The following is a 24,524-nucleotide window of genomic DNA, read 5'->3' as shown; positions in this document are numbered from 1 at the left end:
AGGTGTAATTTCTGATGTTTCATTATTGATGTATATAAAATTACAAATGTTTTTTCTCGAAAAGAAAGTTTAAAATTTTGTTAATTATTGAGACATTTCAAAAAGGGGGATATAGCTCAGTGGTAGAGCATTCGACTGCAGATCGAGAGGTCCCCGGTTCAAACCCGGGTGTCCCCTGATAAGGATTTTTTTTAAATATTTTAATGGTAAAAACAGTATCAATAGAAAATGTACTAGATTTATCTATAACAGTATTTTGTATACAAAAGCTTGTGTATAACAGTTTTCTATAAAGAAAATTTTGAATATAACAGTTTTTTCTATAAAAAAATTAGAATATAAGAATATCTTCTATAGAAAACATTGTCTATAACAGTATTTTCTATAGAAAATATTGAGTATAACAGTATTTCTATAGAAAATATGGAGTATAACAGTATTTCCTACGGAAAATATTGTGTATTACAGTATTTTCTATAGAAAATATTGTGTATAACAGTATTTTCTATAGAAAATATTGTGCATAACAGTATTTCCTATAGAAAATATTGTGTATAACAGTATTTTCTATAGAAAATATTGTGTATACCAGTATTTTCTATAGAAAATATTGTGTATAACAGTATTTTCTATAGAAAATATTGTGTATAACAGTATTTTCTATAGAAAATATTGTGTATAACAGTATTTTCTATAGAAAATATTGTGTATAACAGTATTTTCTATAGAAAATATTGTGTATAACAGTATTTTCTATAGAAAATATTGTGTATAACAGTATTTTCTATAGAAAATATTGTGTATAACAGAATTTTCTATAGAAAATATTGTCTATAACAGAATTTTCTATAGAAAATATTGTGTATAACAGTATTTTCTATAGAAAATATTGTGCATAACAGTATTTTCTTTAAAAAATATTATGTATAACAGTATTTTCTATAGAAACAGCAGTATTTTCTATTGAAAATATTGTGTATAACAGTATTTTTAATAGAAAATATTGTATATCACAGTATTTTTAATAGAAATGTTGTATATAACAGTATTTTTTACAGAAAATATTGTTTAGAACAGTATTTTCTATAGAAAATATTGTGTATAACAGTATTTTCTATATATTGCGTATAACAGAATTTTCTATAGAAAATATTGTTTGAAACAGTATTGAAACAGTAAAAAATATTATGTATAACAGTATTTTCTATAGAAACAGCAGCATTTTCTATAGAAAATATTGTATGTCACAGTATTTTCTATAGAAAATATTGTATATAACAGTATTATTAATAGAAATGTTGTATATAACAGTATTTTCTATAGAAAATATTGTTTATAACAGTATTTTCTATAGAAAATATTGTTTATAAAAGTATTTTCTATAGAAAATATTGTGTATAAAAATATTTTCTATAGAAAATATTGTGTATAACGGTATTTTCTATAGAAAATATTGTGTATAACAGTATTTTCTATAGAAAATATTGTGTATTACAGTATTTTCTATACAAAATATTGTTTATAACAGTATTTGCTATAGAAAATATTGTTTATAACAGTATTTTCTGTACAAAATATTGTTTATAACAGTATTTTCCATAGAAAATATTGTGTATAACAGTATTTTCTATAGAAAATATTTTGTATAACAGTATTTTCTATAGAAAATATTGTGTATAACAGTATTTTCTATAGAAAATATTGTGTATAACAGTATTTTCTATAGAAAATATTGTGTATAACAGTATTTTCTATAGAAAATATTGTGTATAACAGTATTTTCTATACAAAATATTGTGTATAACAGTATTTTCTATAGAAAATATTGTGTATAACAGTATTTTCTATACAAAATATTGTTTGTAACAGTATTTGATATAGAAAATATTGTTTATAACAGTATTTTCTGTACAAAATATTGTTTATAACAGTATTTTCTATACAAAATATTGTTTATAACAGTATTTTCCATAGAAAATATTGTGTATAACAGTATTTTCTATAGAAAATATTGTGTATAACAGTATTTTCTATAGAAAATATTGTGTATAACAGTATTTTCTATAGAAAATATTGTGTATAACAGTATTTTCTATAGAAAATATTGTGTATAACAGTATTTTCTATAGAAAATATTGTGTATAACAGTATTTTCTATAGAAAATATTGTGTATAACAGTATTTTCTATAGAAAATATTGTGTATAACAGTATTTTCTATAGAAAATATTGTGTATTACAGTATTTTCTATAGAAAGTATTGTGTATAACAGTATTTTCTATAGAAAGTATTGTGTATAACAGTATTTTCTATAGAAAATTTTGTGTATAACAATATTTTCAATAGAAAATATTGTGTATAACAATATTTTCAATAGAAAATATTGTGTATAACAATATTTTCAATAGAAAATATTGTGTATAACAATATTTTCAATAGAAAATATTGTGTATAACAATATTTTCAATAGAAAATATTGTGTACAACAGTATTTTATATAGAAAATATTGTTTTTAACAGTATTTTCTATAGAAAATATTGTGTATAACAGCTTTTGTATAGAAAAATTTGTATAGAAGTGTATTTTCTATAGAAAATTTTGTGTATAACAGTACTTTCTACAGAATATTTTGTGTATAACAGTATTTTATATAGAATATTTTGTGTATAACAGTATTTTCTACAGAATATTTTGTGTATAACAGTATTTTATATAGAAAAATTCGTTTATGAAAGCATTTTGTATAGAAAATTTTGTGTATAACCGTGTTTTCTACAGAATATTTTGTGTATAACAGAATTTTCCACAGAATATTTTGTGTATAACAGTATTTTCTACAGAATATTTTGTGTATAACAGTATTTTCCACAGAATATTTTGTGTATAACAGTATTTTATATAGAACATTTTGTGTATAACAGTATTTTCTACAGAATATTTTGTATATAACAGTATTTTCTACAGAATATTTTGTGTATAGCAGTATTTTCCACAGTATATTTTGTGTATAACAGTATTATCTATAGAAAATTTTGTGTATAAAAGTATTTTGTATAGAAAATTTTGTGTATAACTGTATGTTCTACAGAATATTTTGTGTATGACAGTATTTTTTTCAGAATATTTTGTGTATAACAGTATTTTCTACAGAATATTTTGTGTATAACAATATTTTCCACAGAATATTTTGTGTATGATAGTATTTTATATAGAAAATTTTGTGTATAACAGTATTTTCTTTGGAGAATTTTGTGTAGAATAGTATTTTCCATAGAACATTACTTGTCGCATCAAAATACATACTTAATAAATAACATATATTTTCTCAAAAATTTGAAAAAGTTTCTAAAAAGTGTTTTTTTAAGCACTTTGTGATGGAACCTCTACTCTATTTATCTTCTTTTAGAACCATAAGAATCTTAAATTGTTCTTTTCATTGAAGTTGTTACAGATAGTGACATAAAAAAATGTGTAATCTTATCTTGCACCAATTGAACATCAATTGATATCTATTATCTAATATTTATGACTGCAATAAAATCTTTCAAAACAAAATTAAAATTTCACAAAATTTTCGGCCAGAATGCAAGTGGGGATATAGCTCAGTGGTAGAGCATTCGACTGCAGATCGAGAGGTCCCCGGTTCAAACCCGGGTGTCCCCTGAAGAAATACTTTTTGTTTAAGTTTTAAATAACATTTTAACCTTTTAATATAGATATCTTTACTCGAAGTGAAGTTTGCGTAACAAAATCAATTGTTTGCTGCACATTCAAGGGTTAATAATAGTTTTATACTTTTGAGAACAATTGTTTTATAAAGAATTAAATTTTGATATCTTAAAAACTAACATAGTTTTGCAACTTTTTTGTCCCTGAAGCCTACAAATAATACTTTTTTTGAGAAAGGACTAAGTAGGGGATATAGCTCAGTGGTAGAGCATTCGACTGCAGATCGAGAGGTCCCCGGTTCAAACCCGGGTGTCCCCTGAATAAAACTTTTTATATAAAACTTTCTAAATAACTAAGTTAATGTATAGAATTGTTATTGTTTGTATCTGTTCAAAAAAGAAGCATTTCTCCAACTCTACGATATTATAGTCATTCTTAATGATTTAAAAAATTTAGTGTACCCCTTTCCTGATAATTAAATTTTTATTCTAAAATCTAAATTTTACATCATTATATAATTGTTTCTCCGTAATAAGAGTTATAAATAAAAAACCTGTTTTCAAGGAACGTTAGCTGGGGATATAGCTCAGTGGTAGAGCATTCGACTGCAGATCGAGAGGTCCCCGGTTCAAACCCGGGTGTCCCCTGTTAACAAAAATTTTTGTTGTTCTAACCATGGTTTATGGCATGCATAGACAATAAGACAAGTTCTTGTAAAGCGGAGTAAAAACTTTCTTTATAACTATCAAGAAAACCTGTTGAAATATTCTTAAAGGGAAGTTTTAAATTGCCACGCCCACTTTCTAAAGGATTGACATTTTTTTAATTGAAATATTACAACAGTTTTTAAACAATTGTTGAAGATTTTCGAAACTTTAGGTATAAAGGGGATATAGCTCAGTAGTAGAGCATTCGACTGCAGATCGAGAGGTCCCCGGTTCAAACCCGGGTGTCCCCTGCTAATAACTTTTTGTTAATTAATTCTGAGTATTTAGAACTAATTAAAGGACCTTTCCTTAAGTAATGATACTAACTTGGATTTTAAACAGTTCATCAATCGGTTCCTGAATATTTTTCAAATTTCCAGTTTTGACCTAAAACCTTAGGTTGTAATCAACCTAAGAATAAGGTTTTGAAAATGTGTACTCGGAAAGAATAAATCAAAAATATAACAATATATCAAAAGTTTTATGAAAATCAATGGCCTTTGTGTGGATATTTCTAGATTACTTTAGAACTTATCGATAGATTCTAGAAAGTTCAACAATTTGTACTTAAATCTTTGATAAAGGAAGGTCTACTGATCATCGATCTCATTTTAAAGTGTTGATTTTCTAGAAGTCATCTATGTACATATATAAATAATGAGAACTTTTGGTTCACATTACTTTAAAGCTCTAGACTTTATACAAATTCGAATCGAATAATGTTATAGGAAAGGGACTACATATTCCGAAGCTAATGTGAACGCACAACTAAGAACTTTTTACTATAAACATTTAGCAGAAAAGTTAAAAAATTTAACGTGCCAAATGTGATGGGGATATAGCTCAGTGGTAGAGCATTCGACTGCAGATCGAGAGGTCCCCGGTTCAAACCCGGGTGTCCCCTTTATGAAATATACTTTTTTAATTAAAAAAAAATTAAAATTTTGTTTAAAAAAATGTATAGCTTAAAGAAATTTGATTAAAAAGAACTAAAAATTAACGTATTTTCCAAAACTTTGAATTTAAATTTCTTAAAATCTAAATGTTCAAAAAACTGTGAAATATTTTAAAATACAAATTGAAATTATGACATCATGTAGAGCTGTTATCTTTAAACACAAGTTTAGTTTTTTTTGTGATTTCCTTTTTTAGTTTTTATCAAAAAAATACATACCGACTTGTTTCATATAAAAAAAAAAACAACCACGCAAAGTCGAGATAATGTCTAAATTTGTACATATTTCTGTTATTTAACATAGCATCGTATAATGTAACATTTCCAATCTCAACACTAAATAAAATACACTGTTAACTTAACAGTTCTCTTGCAAAATAAACTTTTTACTCTGTTGATTGAATAATGATTCATGCATGACCTCAGTCATTCATTATTGTTCATGATTAAACTTAATTTAAACCCACATAACTAAATATAATAATGATCATTAATTCTAAAAGTGTGTAATTAGAACTTTACATTAACCGCTACAGTAATGTTCTTATTGAGTATGAGCTAACGGCACTTTAACAGGGGATATAGCTCAGTGGTAGAGCATTCGACTGCAGATCGAGAGGTCCCCGGTTCAAACCCGGGTGTCCCCTTGTTTAAATATTTTCTTTTTCAAAGAATTTTTATTTAATATTTCTTGGAGTTTCTTTTTTAAATATTCCTTATCAAAATAGTTGCGTGGGTTCTTTTTACTGATAGGAGAAATAGTTTGTGACGAGTTTAGTCTAAAGATTTTATTTTAAATTAGGTAAATTTTACACGACTTACATAAGTGGGGATATAGCTCAGTGGTAGAGCATTCGACTGCAGATCGAGAGGTCCCCGGTTCAAACCCGGGTGTCCCCTGTAAACAATTTTTTTAATTTTATTTATAGAAACTTTAATAAATGTCAAAACCTTTCAATGACATTGACCACCCGTTAGATGACATATAGCCGAATCTAAAGACTAATCAATAGGCGATCGATATAAATGTATCTGTAGTCAAGACCATATAATAATCTATAGTGGATACAAAGGACTCATTTATAGTAGAGACTATATGCAAAGTTATCAGGAACAAAAAAATCTAATAGAAAACAATAATTTTAGTTAAAAACAAGTATTATTTTCCTATAACAGTTGATGCTCAAGAATAAAACTAATTATCTTAATGCTCATTCGCTAATGCTGCTAAATTTCCATTAAACATATTTTAATTGGCACAATAAATCTTGTGTTTGAAATACATAAATATTTGTACGCTTTTTTGAGTTATTGCTAATATTTTGTTATATTTGCTAATATTTTCTTGTTTTTTTATGTTATAAATAAGTTTATTCTATTTATTGTTGCGCTTTTCTTTTTCTCAACAATAATATTTATTACTTTCAAAATATACACATAAATTTTGTGCAAAAATCTAATATGTTTTCGCCAGTGTCTTCAATATATCACTGCAAATTACATAACATGATGCACTCTTCCTCTTTAGCTCAAAAGTCAAAGTAATTGAAAAGCCAGGGATGGCAATTTATAGCAGTAGTACGTAGTAAGTTCTAATTATTTTTTTAAAGTGAAATTGGATATTAAGTAAAGAATTAAACTTTTTGGTGAAATTTTTTTTGGAATTTTTAGTGAAAAATCGAATTTTAAGTAAAAAATCGAATTTTCGGTTAAAAATGCAAATTTTTAGTGCAAAATCGAATTTTAAGTAAAGCGTCGAATTTTGAGTAAAAAGTCGAATTTTTAATGAAAAATCGAATTTTTAATGAAAAATCGAATTTTTAGTGAAAAATCTAATTTTTTTAAAAAAATCGAATTTTTAGTGAAAAATCTAATTAAAAAAAAAAAATCTAATTTTTAATGAAAAATCGAATTTTTAGTGAAAAATCGAATTTTTAGTGAAAAATCGAATTTTTAGTGAAAAATCTAATTTTAAGTAAAAAGACGATATATAGTCCAACTAATAGACTAGATTAGTACAACCTATAGACAAGATTATTGGCCAACCTATAGACTAGACTAGACTATAATCCAACCTATAGAATTGACTATAGTCCAGCTTATAGACTAGACTATAGTCCAACCTATACTCTAGACTATAGTCCAACCTATAGGCTAAACTATAGTCCAACCTATAGACTAGATTATAGTCCAACCTATAGACTAGATTATAGTCCAACCTATAGACTAGACTATAGTCCAACCTATAGACTAGACTATAGTCCAACCTATAGACTACACTTTAGTCCAACCTATAGAATTGACTATAGTCCAGCTTATAGACTAGACTATATTCCAACCTATAGACTAGATTATAGTCCAACCTATAGAGTAGACTATAGTCCAACCTATAGAGTAGACTATAGTCCAACCTATAGAGTAGACTATAGTCCAACCTATAGAGTAGACTATAGTCCAACCTATAGACTAGACTATAGTCCAACCTATAGACTAGACTATAGTCCAACCTATAGACTAGACTATAGTCCAACCTATAGACTAGACTATAGTCCAACCTATAGACTAGACTATAGTCCAACCTATAGACTAGACTATAGTCCAACCTATGGAGTAGACTACAGTCCAACCTATAGACTAGACTTAGTCCAACTTATAGACTAGACTATAGTCCAACCTATAGACTAGACTATAGTCCAACCTATAGACTAGACTATAGTCCAACCTGTAGACTAGATTATAGTCCAACCTATAGACTAGACTATAGTCCAACCTATAGACTAGATTATAGTCCAACCTATATACTGGACTATAGTCCAACCTATAGACTAGGCTATAGTCCAACCTATAGACTAGGCTATAGTCCAACCTATAGACTAGACTATAGTCCAACCTATAGAGTAGACTATAGTCCAACTTATAGACTAGACTATAGTCCAACCTATGGAGTAGACTACAGTCCAACCTAAAGACTAGACTATAGTCCAACTTATAGACTAGACTATAGTCCAACCTAGAGACTAGACTATAGTCCAACCTATAGACTAGACTATTGTCCAACATATAGACTAGACTATAGTCCAACTTATAGACTAGACTATAGTCCAACTTATAAACTAGGCTATAGTCCAGCCTATAGAGTAGACTATAGTCCAACTTATAGACTAGACTATAGTCCTATAGACTAGTCTAGTCCATAGACTAGTCTATAGGTTGGACTATAGTCTAGACTGCAGTCCAGCCTATGGACTAGACTGTAGTAAAGCCTAGACTGAAATCTAGACTATAGACAGGACTATTGTATAAAGTAGACTGTAGTCCAGACTATAACACTGACAATAATTCGGACTATAGGCTACATTACAGTCCAAACCACAGACTTTACTGTAATCCGGACTATAGACTTGACTATTGTTCATATTATATTTACGACTAGAATTATGACTGTACACTAGACTATAGTCCAGACTTATGACTATAGCGCAGATTACAGACTAAAATCTAGTGGACTTGGCTAGACTATAGTACTGGCTATATTTCAGACTACAGGCTTAACACTAGTTTAGATTTTTCAACTTTTCATTGTAATTTCAAATTAACAATTTACCATCTCTGCTTAAAAGATTATTTTTACAACATCTATTCCTTGAGTTTTAATAACCTGATGCGGTAATTTTATTCTAGATTTCTTTTACTTGTTTTTTTTTCTCTCTCTCTTTCAATATGGTTAAAGAAACAATTTATATGATGGCAATAAATTAAATGCTAAAGTTTTAGTTTAATTTTCCATTTCCAGCGTGATTTTGGTTGTGCAATCAAAAATAAAATTCTCTATAAATCTCGTTCTTTGGCTAAGAAGAATTAAGAGAAGAAACCAAATATGTATCTAAAAATAAAAGTCAACCACAAAAAATGCTAGAAAAATATACAAACAATTAATCTTGTAAGTAGTTAAACTGTACGAATGGATGAATGAATGAATCAGATTGGATTGATAAATTATGGTTTTAGTTTAAAATAATATACATGTATGTATGTTCATACCAGTCAGATTTAATAGTTTTGTGCTTAAATTGTGCACTTTACTGTATAAATCTAAATTTAGCTGTAAGCTTTTCGAAACAAAATTTAAGCTTTTTGTTTCTTCCCATATGATTCTTCTTTTTAGGAGGATAGTGTGAAAAAGGGGGATTATAGTGGCAGTAAAATATGAATGATCATGGTATGAGATTCTTTAGAATTCTCTTACTCATATTAAAAAACAACTTTATGCTAAAGAACAACAACAAGGGGATATAGCTCAGTGGTAGAGCATTCGACTGCAGATCGAGAGGTCCCCGGTTCAAACCCGGGTGTCCCCTGTTAAAAAAGTTTTTTTATTAATTTATTTATTGTTGACAAGTTGAATAAACTTTATATTTCAAAATTAATTAATTATGATAACTAAAATAAAAATACAACATGTCTAGCAATGACAGGAATACACGTCAGTTTTACCTCATACGATTAAAGTTCAACAAGAAAACGTATGTTTAATTTTATTATTATATATTATTAAAACAAATCTGTTGTTTTCTTAAATCATTTGTTTTAATTATATATGTATGTCATAGTGTTTTTGTTTAAAATATGTTGTTATTTTAAAATGATTAAAAAACCACGTTTTATTTGAATTTTATAAGTGCTGAAGATAATTTGTTTATATTTCATTATTTAAAATAAACCTTTTATAAATATTTAACTTGATATTTAAATGTTTGGTAAATATTAAGTGTAAATCTTTTAAAATCCTGTTTTTTTTTTTTTTTTGTTTAACCATAAAATTTAATTAAATCAAAACAAAAATGATAGTTTCGCTGTCATCCATTACATGAATACAACATACTTTCCCCACCACCTAACGTCATTCATTTATAAAGACTGTGTTAAATTTACGAAAATGCATTTATTTCATAGATGGTTGGGAGAGAGAGTGAGAGAGAGAGAAGAGGAGGGTATCAGTAGCGAGGTTTTATAGTATATTTACTGTGTTTATCAAACAAATAAAGGGTGAGATATTTAGTAGGTCCAACTACCAGCGATCCATATGAGAGACTAGTCGGAACTATAGACTATTGCATAGTTAACATTATAGACTATTCTATAATCGAAACTTTAGGTCATTCAATATTCGTCACTATAGACTGATCTATACTCGATAATATAACAGATCTATATTCTATGGACTATGCTATTGTCAAGACAAATAAAGGGCGAGAGACTAGAGACTAATTTACTATCGATCCTATAGATTATAAATCGATCTATAGTTCAGATTATAGACTGATATATAGGCGAGACTGTAGACTAATGTGAAATCGATGTTTAGTTGAGATTATAGACTGATCTTAGGTTAAAATTTTGACTGATCTAGAGACGAGACTTTGTACACATCTGTAGTCGAGTCTAATCTATAGATAAGACTAAGGATTCTTCTATAGATGAGACTACAGACTCATTTATTGTCAAAGCTATAGACTTTAACAGTTGAGACTAAAGCGTATTCTATTGTCGACATTACTGACCTATAATTGAAACTCATCTATATAGTTGAGACTATATACTGATATATAGCCGGAACTATATACTATTCTATTGACAAGATTATCCCATACTTGAAACTATAGACTTTCCCATAATCGAAACTATAGACAATTCCATAGTCGGAACTGTAGACTATTTCATAGACTAGATTATATATTACTCTACACTCGAAACAATAGGTCATTCAATATTCGTTGCTATAGAATGATCTATAGTCGATAATATAACAAATCTATACTCGGGACTATAGACTATACTATTGTCAAGACTATAGACTATTCTATACTTGAGACTATAGGTCGTCACTATAGACTAACCTATAGTCGATAATATAAACTGATCTATAGTCGGGATTATAGACTATGCTATTGTCAAGACTATAGACTATTTTATAATTGACTATATACTATATACTTATCTGTAACCGCGACTATGGACTATTCCATTTTCGAAACTATAGACTATTCCATAGTTAAACCTATCATTCTACTCGAGACTATAGATCATTATATAGTCGTCATTATAAACTAACCTATAGTCCAGAATAGAAACTGATATATAATCGGGACAATAAACTGATGTATAACCGCAACTATATCATCATTCAATATTCGTTATTATAGAATAATCTATAGTCTTGGGATTGTAGGCTATTCTATACTTAAGATTATAGGCCACTCTATAGTCATCACGATAGACTAATCTATTGTCGAGAATGTAAACAGATCTATAGTCTGGACTATATAGTGATCTATATCCGCAACTGTAAACTATTCTATTCTTGAGACTATAGACTAATCCACAGTTGTGACTATAGACTATTCTATACTAGAGATATATAGGCCATTCTACCTACATATAGTCATCAGTATAGACTGATCTGTAATGAAGAATTTGAACTGATCTGTAAGTGAGAATATAAACTGATCTATATTTGAGACTATATACTGGTTTCTAATCGAGACTATGGACTATTCTATAAACTGATCTATTGTCAAAGCTATAGACTATATGCAGACTACTCTACAGTCGAATCTAAAGTCTATTCTGTAGACTTGATTATAAATTATTCAAAACTTTTACCTAAAGGCTATTCTACAGCTGAAACCTGTCTGTAGTCGAGAATATAGATTTCCTTATAGTCCTGACGATGGACTTTTCTATATAGACTGATCTATAGGGGAGTCTAAAAACTGATCTATAGCCGAGACTTTAGACTAATCTATAGTGGAGACTATATAGTAAATATTACATTGTATAGATTAGACTATGCAGTGGTTTCGACTATATAGACTATTCTACAGTCTATGTATATATTTGAGGTTGATAGTATAGACAGATCTATAGGTAAGATTACAGATATAGTTTTTATTAAAAGAAAATCTTTTATATATATTGAAAAAAAAAAAACTAAACTTACCTATTTATTCAACAGCTTTAATTTTAATCGAATTTTACTGCACTGATGACAAAATTAGTATATATCTGAAAAAGAGAAAAATTTAAATTTGTATTAATTTATATTGTTGATTACATTCTTTGCTGAAAACATATTAAACAAATTGGAAATTTCGAACTTTTGATAAAATAGAAAAATAATAATCAAAATTATATCGCTGATATTTTGGGACCGATTTTGTAAAATTTTTTGTATACGATTTGTTTACATCTATAGAAACAACAAAGGAATTGGGCCGAAACTTTAGCTATGACTGGAGAGTTGGTGGTAGAGGCCAACACTTTAAATAAATGGTAGTCTAACACCTTAACTGTACGATATCCTAAGAATAGATCAATCTGAACGAAAATGACCCTTATGTATAAGGAACCTAACACCTTAACTGTAAGATGTCCTTTGAATGGACCAATCTCTTTCAAGTCTCTAAAGTAAACTAAACGAACTTGTCTCTTCTGTATATAAGGAACCCCGGATCATGGGATTGGACAAATAACAAAACAAAAATATGTGAATCCAGAAAAGCTTTATAATGAACATTTTCTCAAAAATCTCTTGATAATTATTGTTGCACCCTTTAACTGTACACAGTTTCAGAAACGATGTACTAGCTGCTTTAAACCAATTTGCATTGAGTTTTTGTATTTTTGCGGTTATTTTTATATGAAGAGCAATTTTCATTTATAATTAAATAAAACATGTTGCACATGGATGAGCAACACACGAAAGAAAAAACCGCATGTGTTTTTGGGAAACAAACGAAAAAGACAACGCAAAAGAGAGAGGGCCCAGTTTTAATTTGAATAGATTTAAGTTGATTAAATTTAAAAGGCTTAACTAAGAACAGAGGCGGTGAGAATGTGAAAATTGAGAAAAGAAAAAGAAAAGAAATTAAATCCAGTATAAATTTTATAAATTTAACTGTAATAAAAGTTTTTCGAGCTTCGAATTTACAGAATTCTGAAATATTTACTTTTGGTTAAAATCTAATAAATTCTGTTAGTATTCGACTATTTTTTCTAAGGCCCCAAACGTCATAAAAGAACCAGTATTTTCTCTTTTATTGCCAAATTCCCAATGTATTGAATTATATATAAATTGGTTTATTTTTCAAACGACAGATGTTGTCATTTGGTTTGACTTAAATCAACAACATTTTGCCTGCATTCATATATGCGACAACAGCAATAATGACGTTGACAACTAAAATGTTCTAATAAATAGATTTATAAAATAAAAAATAATAATAAATGATGCTGCTTAAATGTACATGATGCTGATGATGATGATTATAATGTTTGCAGTTGAATGCGGTAAAAATTTTGTGGTGAAACGCAGCACTAAATCAAAATTAATTATTAACAAAACACAAGGATTTTAAACGGGTAGATAAATAAGTTAATTTGTATATTAAACCTTTAACCCTATGATGGCTATAGGGGTCATTTAACGTTTTTGGTATATTTTAGTATAATACAGTAAATCTTAGCATGATACCAGCTAATAAAACTGAAGTAATATTTTCCACAGTTATAGCACTAACAGCTTGTCATTAAAGGGTTAAGGGCCAAGAATTTCTATTTTTTTAAACAAAAACATACAATTTTACTTAAAGTTTTTCTATAAAAACTTTAGCTTTATAAAAATTTTAATAACTTAAGCATATTCCTTTAAGAAATACCATTAAAAATTATATATATTTTTAAATTTTTATTATAAAAAATTAAATTACAAACATATTTTACATTTATATTAAAAACTATATACAGCAGGTGGTCAAGAACAACCATAGTTTTTATGTTGTATATAAAGACCTATTCTTATCTTTGACTTTCCACTCAATACCATTCACCTACAGCTCTCAATGTTATCTCCTGTACTTGTGTATGAGGGGCAGTGGACAAAGCATACATAACAGCTTGAGCAACATCATCAGCCTGAAGTATGACATCACCCAACATTTCTTTGGTTTCATCGGGTACAATTTCGGTGGCCACCCAACCGGGACTGATGTTCTGTTTAGAGGGCAAAAGGGTGATGTTAAATATGTTAAAATTTTTTTTAACTATAGAAATCAAGTTGTTGGAAAGGTTTTCAATTGTGTTTTAGGTTATTTTATCTGGGGCCCATTGTTCTACTTAAGGGACTAAACAACTATCTAGTCTGGTCTATAGAGTAGACTATATTCTGGATTATAGAGTAGACTATAGTCTGGACTATAGAGTAGTAGTAGTAGACTATAGTTTGGAATATAGAGAAGACTATATTCTGGACCATAGAGTAGACTATATTCTGGACCATAGAGACTATAGTCTGAACTATAGAGTATACTATAGTCTGGACTATAGTCTGGACTATAGAGTAGACTATAGTCTGGACAGTACAGTAGACTATAGTCTGGACTATAAACTAGAATATAGTCTGGATTATATAGTAGACTATAGTCTAGACTATAGACTAGACTATATTCTGGACCATAGACTAGACTATAGAGTAGACTATAGTCTGGACTATAGAGTAGACTATAGTCTGGACTATTGAGTAGACTATAGTCTGGACTATAGAGTAGACTATAGTCTGGACTATAGAGTAGACTATAGTCTGGACTATAGAGTAGACTATAGTCGGTTCTATAGAGTAGACTATAGTTTGTACTATAGAGTAGCCTATAGTCTGGACTATAGAGTAGACTATAGTCTGGGCTATAGAGTAGACTATAGTCTGGACTATAGAGTAGACTAAAGTCAGGACTATAGAGAAGACTATAGTCTGGACTATAGAGTAGACTATAGCCTAGACTATTGTCTAGACTATAGAGTAGATTATAGTCTGGGCTATAAGTACTCTATAGTCTGGACAATAGAGAAGACTATAGTCTGGACTATAGAGTAGACTATAGCCTGGACTACAGAGAAGGCTATAGAGTAGACTATAGTCTGGACTATATACTTGACTATAGTATGCACTATATAGTAGACTATAGTCTGGACTATAGACTAGACTATAGTCTGGAGTATAGACTAGACTATAGTCTGGAGTATAGACTAGACTATAGTCTGGACTATAGACTAGACTATATTCTATATATTGTGATAATCTGAACTGTAGAGTAGAATATAGTCTGGACTATAGACTAGACTATACTACGAACTATAGGCTAGACTAAAGTCAAGAGCATAGTTCAGATTATAATCCATTCTATATTCCTGAAAACTTAAACACAATTGAAAACCTTTCGCATCTCTTATCCCCCGATTTACTACTTACAGTTGTCTTGATTTTCTTCTTCAAAGTAATCAATTCTTGACGGCAAATTTCATTTAAAGCATTCAAACCAAATTTCGTGGGGGTGTAAACATTTAAACTGGGATAATCGGGTCCAGGATTATAGCCCGGTAAACCGGCAGTACTGTTAATATAAATCAAATGTCCAGCAGAATTTCTAGCTTTCATACTCTTGAAAGCATTCTGTGTACAATAAATAGCGCCCATTAAATTGGTATTCACCACATCTTTAATATCTTGCATGGGCATATCAACTAGATTACCCTCACGTATGGTACCGGCATTATTTACCAAAATATCAGTACCACCTACAGTTTTTTCGACCCAATCAAACGCCGTGTTAACATCCTCCTCTTTGGAGACATCACATTTATGATAGAAAAATCTATTTTGTTGTGCAGCAGGTAGGGATTTCTTAAGTTCTTCCATGCGTTCAACACGTCTGGCCAGACCAACGACCTTTACACCGGCAGCTAAAATTGCTTTAACACAAGCTGCACCAATGCCCGAACTGGCACCGGTTACTACAGCTACACGATTATGCCAACGTTCCATAATGTTTTTGTTTATTTTTTATTTTTTAATTAAGTTAAAAAAAACGTTGTGTAGACCCGTTTAAGTTCAGAGTACAACTGTTTGCTAAAAGCTAAAAATTGTTTACAGTACAACTCTTTAAAATTTTAAAAGATCATAAAATTTTGTCTTAGACTGATAAGTAAAGTCTCTTATCTCTGCTGGGAGAAACATACGAGCTGCTATGAGTAGTAGAAAGTGGGTGTGTGTGTGACTATATATTGAGTATTTATTTGTCAAGTCATTGGAACGAAGAAAATATAAATAAACACGAGAGTTGGAAATATTAAATAATTTTATATATTGATAAGCCGGCTGTTGAGAAATTTGTTAACAATGTTGTTAAACGGATTTAAATTTATTATGTATATAAAAAGAGTTGCCAAATCGGTTTATAAAATGTGGGTAATGTGGGAAAATTACCATTTAACTTCAAAAATGTTGTTTGGCAAGTTTTGTCTAAACAAACGAGTGTAAAACTGCTAGTATCTAGTTGGCCTGAGTTTATCTAAATCCACCATGACTAAGTTGTTACTAAAATTAAGAAAAATGTTAATGAACTAGTTCCATAACTAGTTCCTAGGAATCGATTCTGACCCCTTAGAGTCTGAAAGAGGTTAAATTGTTTCTTCTTGCATATTTCTTTGCATATTTTTATGGATATTTAAATATTGAAAAATATATGATTTTAAAATGTTTCCCATTTTTATAATAGTTTTCAAATACATATATTCTTGTTTTTGTTTTAATTTAATAAAAGTTTTTGTTTTTATACAAAAACTAATATATTTTCTTGTACTTCCTTTAGTTTAATAACTTCCATTTCCGTTTTTCATAAAGTTTTTTACTCACTTTAAAAGTTATTCTTTTAACTTTAAATATTACTTATTATATTAAAAAATGTTTATATAAATTCAGAAAAAATTTAAAAACATTTTTAAAAGTTTTTTTTTTTTTTTTTAATTTCCTTAAAACATTAAAATTTTATATTTTAAATAATTTTTTTTTAGTATTATTATTTACATTTGCTGCTTTATGTTAAGTTAAAGGAAAAACTCTTAATTTTTATTTGTTCTTATTTATTACACTTTCGTTTATTTTTTTTAACAATTCAATTCAAGGTTTTGTTTTATTACATTTTTCACTTTTGATTGGCAAAGGTCTAGTCCTTATTCTTATTTTGCAACCAATTCAATTTGTTTTTTTTTATTAAAAAAAAAAAATACAATAATTTTGGTTAAATATTTATTTATTGCCTTCCTCTGAATTTATATTCATATAGACAATTTATAGCAGAGTTCTAAATGTATGAAATGTTAATAAAAAGTTTAAATACTTATATTTTATAATCTCTTCAGTCTATAGACTATGGGATATGGTTTCTTTAGAATCTGGACTATATATTATAGTTTCCTCAGACAATAGAATATAGTCTCCTCAGACTATAGACTATAGCCTTCTTAGAATATAGACTATAGTCTCCTTAGAATATAGATTATAGCATCCTTAGACTATAGTCTCCTTAGACTATAGACTATAGTCTCCTACGTCTATAGTCTCCTTAGACTATAGACTCCTCAGTTTATAGACTATAGTCTCCTTAGACTATAGTCTTCTTAGACTATAGTCTTCTTAGACTATAGTCTTCTTAGACTATAGACTACAGTCTTCTATAGACTTTAGACTATAGTCTTCTTAGACTACAGACTATAGTCTTCTAAGACTATAGACTCCTCAGACTATAGACTATAGTCTCCTTAGACTGTAGTCTCCTAAGACTATAGTCTTCTTAGACTATAGTCTCCTTAGACTATAGACTATAGTCTCCTTAGACTATAGACCATAGTCTCCTCAGACTATAGTCTTCTTAGACTATAGTCTGCTTAGACTATAGACTCCTCAGTCTATAGACTATAGTCTCCTTAGACTATAGTCTTCTCAGACTATAGTCTTCTTAGACTATAGACTACAGTCTTCTATAGACTTTAGACTATAGTCTTCTTAGACTTTAGACTATAGTCTTCTTAGACTACAGACTATAGTCTTCTTAGACTATAGACTACAGTCTTCTATAGACTTTAGACTATAGTCTTCTTAGACTACAGACTATAGTCTTCTTAGACTATAGACTCCTCAGACTATAGGCTATAGTCTCCTTAGACTGTAGTCTCCTCAGACTATAGTCTTCTTAGACCATAGTCTCCTTGGACTAAAGACTACAGTCTCCTCAAATAGTCTTCTTAGACTATATTCTCCTTAGACTATAGATTATAATATCTTTAGAATATAGACTCCTCAGATTATAGACTATAGTCTCCTCAGACTATAGTCTTCTTAGACTATAGTCTCCTCAGACTATAGTCTTCTTAGACTATAGTCTCCTTAGACTATAGTCTCCTCAAACTATAGTCTCCTTAGACTATTGACTATAGCCTCCTTAGACTATATACTATAGTCTTCTCAGACTATAGTCTCCTCAGACTATAGTCTCCTCGGACTATAGTCTCCTCAGACTATAGTCTCCTCAGACTATAGTCTCCTCGGACTATAGTCTCCTCGGACTATAGTCTCCTCGGACTATAGTCTACTCAGACAATAGACTATAGTCTCCTCAGACTATAATCTTCTTAGACTATAGTCTCCTTAGACTATAGATTATAGTATCTTTAGACTATAGACTCCTCAGTCTAAGGAGACTATAGTGTCCTTAGACTATAGTCCCCTCAGACTATAGTCTTCTTAGACAATAGACTATAGTCTCCTTACACTATAGGCTATAGACTCCTCAGTCTATAGAATATAGTCTCCTAAGACTATAGACTATAGTTTCCTCAGACTATAGTCTCCTCAGACTATAGTCTTCTTAGACTATAGACTATAGTCTCCATAGACTATGGATTATAGTATCTTTAGGCTATAGACTCCTGAGACTATAGACTATAGTCTCCTTAGACTATAGTCTTCTTAGACAATAGACTATAGTCTCCTTAGACTATAGTCTCCTCAGACTATAGTCTCCCCAGACTATAGTATCCTCAGACTATAGTCTCCTCGGACTATAGACTATAGTCTCCTTAGACTATAAACTATAGTCTCCTCAGACTATAATCTTCTTAGACTATAGTCTTCTTACACTATAGACTATAGTCTCCTTAGACTAAAGATTATAGTATCCTTAGACGATAGACTCCTCAGACTATAGACTATAGCCTCCTTAGACTATAGTCTCCTCAGACTATAGACTATAGTCTCCTTGGAATATAGACTATAGTCTCCTCAGACTATAGTCTTCTTAGACTATAGACTATAGTCTCCTCAGACTATAGACTTTAGTCTCCTCAGACTATAGACTATAGTCTCCTCAGACTAAGACTATTGACTATAGTCTCTTCAGACTTTAGATAATAGTCACTTCAGACCATAGACTATAGTCTACTCAGACTATAGACTGTATTCTCCTCAGAATATAGACTTTAGTATTCTCAGATTAGAGACTATAGTTTCATGAGACAAATGACTATAGTCGACTCAGACAATAGTCTATAATCTCCACAGATTAAAGTTTATAATGTCCTGCCAGAATTAGATTCAAATATTTTTCTTAAATTTTAAAAAGATTGAATCAAAATACTTATTTATAATATAAATATATTTAAATAAGAAACTTTTATATAACAACTATATTTGTTTAAAATGCGTTATGCAAAAACAAAAAAACATTCCATTTGAAATAAAATTTCTAAGAAATTTATAACATATTTAACAGGAACGAAAAGTAGCAACTTTTTGTTATTTTACAATAACATACATTTGGGCGTTAACAAAATTTCTTACATTTAAAAGTTAAATTTTTTTATTTTATAAAAAAATATAGAAATATTTTTAAAAGCCAAGCATTGTCAGAAAGTCTCAAAAGACTACACAAAAGTAAAAAAAAAGTGTGTAAATATACATTTAAAAAAATTATATATGAACAATAGGGATGCCAATCCCGAAATCCCGATCCCGAAAATCCCGGGATTTTTCGGGATTGGCAAATCCCGAATCCCGGGATTTGGAAAATAAATCCCGGGATTTTTTCGGGATTAGGATTTGTTTCAAAAAACTGTTTTTATTTTCTTTTTTTGAGCCATAATTTTCATTAATTTGAAAATTACGATCTTATTTTATTTTTGACTCATGCAAAACAAAATTCCGCAGAGCTAATTTTATACATATTTGAACCTTTTATTTTTTAAAGTGGTATGAGTCCATACACATAGCACATATAAATTTATTTATTCACTTCGTTTTTATACCTTACACCACTTTAGTGGGGAGGGTATATTGGGTTTGTGCTGATGTCTGTTACACACAATAATATTGGTCCTATACCTTAAAGTATACCAATCGGCTCAGAATCATTTTCTGAGTCGATTTAGCTATGTCCGTCCGTCTGTCCGTCCGTCCGTGTAAACCTTGTAATCAAACTACAGCAATTTTGAAGATAATTCAATGAAATTTTGCATGATCTTCTATTGTACTAGAGACGGATCCTATTGAAAATGGATAACATCGGTCCAATATTTGACCTAGCCCCCATACAACTGAACCCCCCAAATAGGGTTTTTAAGTTCATAATTATGTTGAATATACTCGTAACTCGACAAAAAGCTGCAAAACCAAGTTCTATACTAGCCTTCATGACCCTGATGTATTTTTTGATGATGCGGCCTCATTTGACCCTAGCCCCTATGCAAAGCCCCCTTCGAAATATGACTTAAATGTACACAATTTTATTCAACAAAAAATAGCTAAATTATATCTGAGGCAAGGTACAATTCAACTTAGATGCTTTATTATGAACAATAAATCACATTTTATTTTTATAACTGGTGTAGGGTATTATATGGTAGGCTTCGCCCAACTATAACTTTTTACTTGTTAGCACATTGCAATGTTGGTCGTAGACCGACCCAAAAAGTATATACATTCTGTGTCTGTAAGCTGAAAACACGAGTTAGAAGACTCATTCTATTTGGGCTGCAAATTTGGACCAAAATTGACACAAGAAAACCTAATTGGACCTCCTCTGAAAATCACATTGATGCTGATATTAATATCAATACATTACAATATTTTGATGGTGGGTATTTAATTTCGGCACAGTCGAATACAAACTTTATTTTTCAATACTAGAGGATTTTACATTTCTAATTTTCTACAAATCTGAATGATACCGGTAAAGGTAAATTACCTTGTTCTGAATGCACCTAAAATTTTAAATTAATACTACGAATATAATAATATGTTCCAAAACTAATATGTATTTTGAGTAAAATTCCAAATATTTTTCAAAGAATAGGTTCTAAATTGATGTTCGAATAATTGAATTGGTATCTGTTATTATTAGTTCTCATGGAACAGTATGAGGTTTTAAAAAGTGCTTATGTCTAATTTCGGAACTTGATATTTATTTTTATTTAGGAAGTAAGTATGTATTTAAAAAGTTTTAGAAATTATGCAATTCTGAAAGTTTTTATTTAAAAATTGGAATTAATTGGATTGTTTTAATTTAAATATATCTTCTGTCTGTTAAATTTCCACAAAATTAAACAATTTTCTTTACAAATATGATGATTTAAAGATTTTCATATATAAAATAATTAAATTCATGTAATCCCGAAATCCCGTAAAATCCCGAAATACCGAAAAATCCCGGGATCCCGAAAAATCCCGGGATCCCGAAATATCCCGGGATCCCGGGATTGCAATTTTCAAAATCCCGAATCCCGGGATTTCTAAAAGCCAGTCCCGTTTGGCATCCCTAATGAACAACTTTTATTAACACACCCACACGGTATGAAATGTTCTTTAAAAAAAATGAATAAAAAAAACTTAACAACAAAAACAGAATATCAACATATAGACAAAAATATTCTTACATGTCAGTAGCAAAAAGAAAATTTTTACAAACAAAAAGTTTTCTACTTTAGTTTACATGCTTAACATGTGCCTAAAACTATGCTTTATAAACTACAAAACAAAGAAATGCTTAATGGCAAGTTAAAAAATTTTAAGCTATTTTGTTTAACATTTTTATTTAAATGGTTTTTTTATTTAAAATATTTTAAGAATTTAAAATTTTAAATAAATATTTGTTTTTTTCCTTTTATCCTGCTGTTCATTATGAATAGAAATATTTGTTAAATTTATTTATTGATTTGTCTGCGAAATAAAAAAATGCTAAAACATTTATTAAACATTTTTAAATTGCTTTTCCAGAGGCATTAACGCCATTGTCATCATTATTTTGATGTTGTGTCGCTTTATTCAATTTCTTATTTTTATTTTTTTCCAACACGCTTCATTTCATTCAATTTATTTTGCAGAAAACGTCCTTTTGGCCTAATGACCTTGTATATAGCCTAAAATTCCTTAGAGTTTTTCTACTGTGTTCAGTTGTGTTTTACTTTCTTTCCTCTATTTTTTTTTTATGTCTAAGACCAAAACTGGCAGCTGGGGATCTTGTCTCGTTGAAAATAAAACACGTACTTAGAGCAAAAAAAAAAAACATTTGCCAAGAAAAATAGCACAAATATTCACTCATACTTTGATGTCTGCATTGCAGAAATATTATTTCTTGTAAGTTTATTCAGCTTTTTTATATGAAATGTTTGAATATGTTAAATGTACATATTTGTTTATTGTTTGTTAAAGGAGTGTATTTTTAGGGGCGTATAATAAAAACAAAAACACACATACGTTCAATTCAACCCACTGGGGTATAAAAATGGGATAATGTCACACTTAATGGTCTAATAAACATTATGACTAAATTGCTTGTACTTAAAGCTGACGAATGTGCGAAAAAAAAGTGATCAAATGTGCGCATTTGAGCTTAAAATGTTCTACTTGAATTTAATCTGCCAGCCTTAAAGTAGGCTTTAAGTTTTTGCAAGTTTAAAGCAATTTGTAGGTATGAAGAACCATATGCTTGAAGTTTATTTTTTACTCTTTATATACAATTCTTAAGCTTACTCAAGTTTGTTGAGGAAAATTTATCAAATTTATTTATCAAATTTATCCGACGAACGGTCAGACGGACGGACAAGGACAGACGGACCTTGTAATCAAACTATAGGTCGCAATTTTGAAGATATTGATATTGAAAATGGTTAACATCGGTCCACTATTTCTTGTAATTTGCTTGTAAACCTTATAATCAAACTATAGGTCGCAATTTTGAAGACAATTCAATAAAATTTGGCACATGATATTGTATTGTACCTGAAACGAAGTCTATTGGAAATGGTTAACACCTAGCCCCCCATACAACTGAACCCCCCAAATAGAGCTCTTAAATTCATTATTATGTTTAATATAATCATAAAAATGATCGGCTTCGCTCGACTTCTTACTTGTTTTCTAAATAGATATTTGATCGTGAATACATTATGAAAAATTGATCAAGATTTAATTTAAAAAATCGAATTGTTCGAGAATTTTCCAGAATGATTTAAGTTGATATTTTTGATCATGAATTAATTGTAAAGTGTTTGGAGCCACCATATGAATAAAATAGAAAAATTCGTATAGCTGAGAAACTATTACAGCTAGAATCTTCAAATTTTACTTGAAGAACTTTGACATTCATCTGAACAGAAAATAACGGGCGGACTTTCAATCGGGGACTTCGCACCACATATATGAATTAACCACAATTATGAATTTCGTATATCTTGAAAACTGTTTTTTCGGTTATTAAAATTTTTCATAGATAGAAATTGGTGAACTTGCAATAATTTGCTTGGCATCTCTCATATGGAACATATTGTAAATCTGGAAAACTATTGTAGTTAGAATCTTCAAAATCGTTAAGTGGGTTTTTATTTATATTACTTTGAGGGAAGCAAAGCACACTGGGTATAGCTAGTTTATTATAAAAAGATAATTAATTGAGTTTTATAAACAAACAGATAAATTCTGTATAATTTTTATAAAAATGCTTACGTCGTTATTATAAATGAAAATCGATCGAAAATTTTCTATATATAAAGAATTGATCGAGAAATCTGTATACATAGAGAATTAATCAAACATTAAATTATAAAGAGAATTGTTCGTGATTTACCTTGAAATAAAGAATTGATTTTTTATAAATAGAGAATTTTTGTAAAAAGAGATTTGATCCAGAAATCGATATCTTATCAAGATTTCATTATAAATAGAGAATGGCTTGAGAATTCAATATGAATGGAGAATTAATTGATCGAGAATTTATTAAAAAAAAGAGAATTGATTGATATTTATCAATTA

At 29.2% G+C, this 24,524-nt stretch overlaps 1 protein-coding gene, 1 long non-coding RNA gene and 9 other non-coding genes across 11 annotated transcripts in view; 9 read left to right on the top strand and 2 right to left on the bottom strand.

Moving 5' to 3' along the window:
- The first annotated feature begins 105 nt into the window (after positions 1-105).
- On the top strand, positions 106-177 carry Trnac-gca. The gene has a single exon. It is a non-coding gene; the product is annotated as a tRNA-Cys (tRNA).
- Positions 178-3,592: 3,415 nt separating this feature from the next.
- Trnac-gca lies at positions 3,593-3,664 on the top strand. Its single transcript has one exon. It is a non-coding gene; the product is annotated as a tRNA-Cys (tRNA).
- Positions 3,665-3,916: 252 nt separating this feature from the next.
- Positions 3,917-3,988, top strand: Trnac-gca. Its single transcript has one exon. It is a non-coding gene; the product is annotated as a tRNA-Cys (tRNA).
- A 257-nt stretch (positions 3,989-4,245) lies between these two features.
- On the top strand, positions 4,246-4,317 carry Trnac-gca. The gene has a single exon. It is a non-coding gene; the product is annotated as a tRNA-Cys (tRNA).
- Positions 4,318-4,556: 239 nt separating this feature from the next.
- Positions 4,557-4,628, top strand: Trnac-gca. Its single transcript has one exon. It is a non-coding gene; the product is annotated as a tRNA-Cys (tRNA).
- Positions 4,629-5,209: 581 nt separating this feature from the next.
- Trnac-gca lies at positions 5,210-5,281 on the top strand. Its single transcript has one exon. It is a non-coding gene; the product is annotated as a tRNA-Cys (tRNA).
- Positions 5,282-5,907: 626 nt separating this feature from the next.
- On the top strand, positions 5,908-5,979 carry Trnac-gca. The gene has a single exon. It is a non-coding gene; the product is annotated as a tRNA-Cys (tRNA).
- Positions 5,980-6,160: 181 nt separating this feature from the next.
- On the top strand, positions 6,161-6,232 carry Trnac-gca. The gene has a single exon. It is a non-coding gene; the product is annotated as a tRNA-Cys (tRNA).
- Positions 6,233-9,618: 3,386 nt separating this feature from the next.
- Positions 9,619-9,690, top strand: Trnac-gca. The gene has a single exon. It is a non-coding gene; the product is annotated as a tRNA-Cys (tRNA).
- Positions 9,691-12,328: 2,638 nt separating this feature from the next.
- Positions 12,329-24,524, bottom strand: part of LOC119608198 — a 167,775-nt gene continuing 155,579 nt past the window's right edge. Inside the window, exon 4 of the long non-coding RNA XR_005231803.1 lies at positions 12,329-12,397. This is a non-coding gene — a long non-coding RNA (uncharacterized LOC119608198). The remainder of the gene's footprint in view (positions 12,398-24,524) is intronic.
- On the bottom strand, positions 14,068-16,321 carry LOC119608197 (farnesol dehydrogenase). Its single transcript, XM_037962524.1, has 2 exons — positions 15,636-16,321; positions 14,068-14,383 (listed from the first exon to the last, which is right to left on the bottom strand). The coding sequence occupies exons 1-2, from the start codon at positions 16,206-16,208 to the stop codon at positions 14,207-14,209; spliced, it is 750 nt and encodes a 249-aa protein (XP_037818452.1). The 5' UTR covers positions 16,209-16,321; the 3' UTR covers positions 14,068-14,206.

The sequence above is a fragment of the Lucilia sericata genome, unplaced genomic scaffold (genome assembly GCF_015586225.1).
Source record: "Lucilia sericata isolate MDLA Ls3-8-SP2 unplaced genomic scaffold, ASM1558622v1 Contig000806F_arrow, whole genome shotgun sequence".
NCBI classification, from domain to species: domain Eukaryota; kingdom Metazoa; phylum Arthropoda; class Insecta; order Diptera; family Calliphoridae; genus Lucilia; species Lucilia sericata.
Note: the sequence above shows the minus strand (reverse complement) of the source record. Positions and strands in the feature narration are given on the sequence as shown.

Bases quoted from the DNA above. Each gene is read 5' to 3' on its own strand.
- LOC119608197 (XM_037962524.1), bottom strand. From the start codon at position 16,208: ATGGAACGTTGGCATAATCGTGTAGCTGTAGTAACCGGTGCCAGTTCG. The intron at 14,384-15,635 runs GTAAGTAGTAAA...CCCTCTAAACAG, and splicing joins AGAAGAAAATCAAGACAACT to AACATCAGTCCCGGTTGGGT.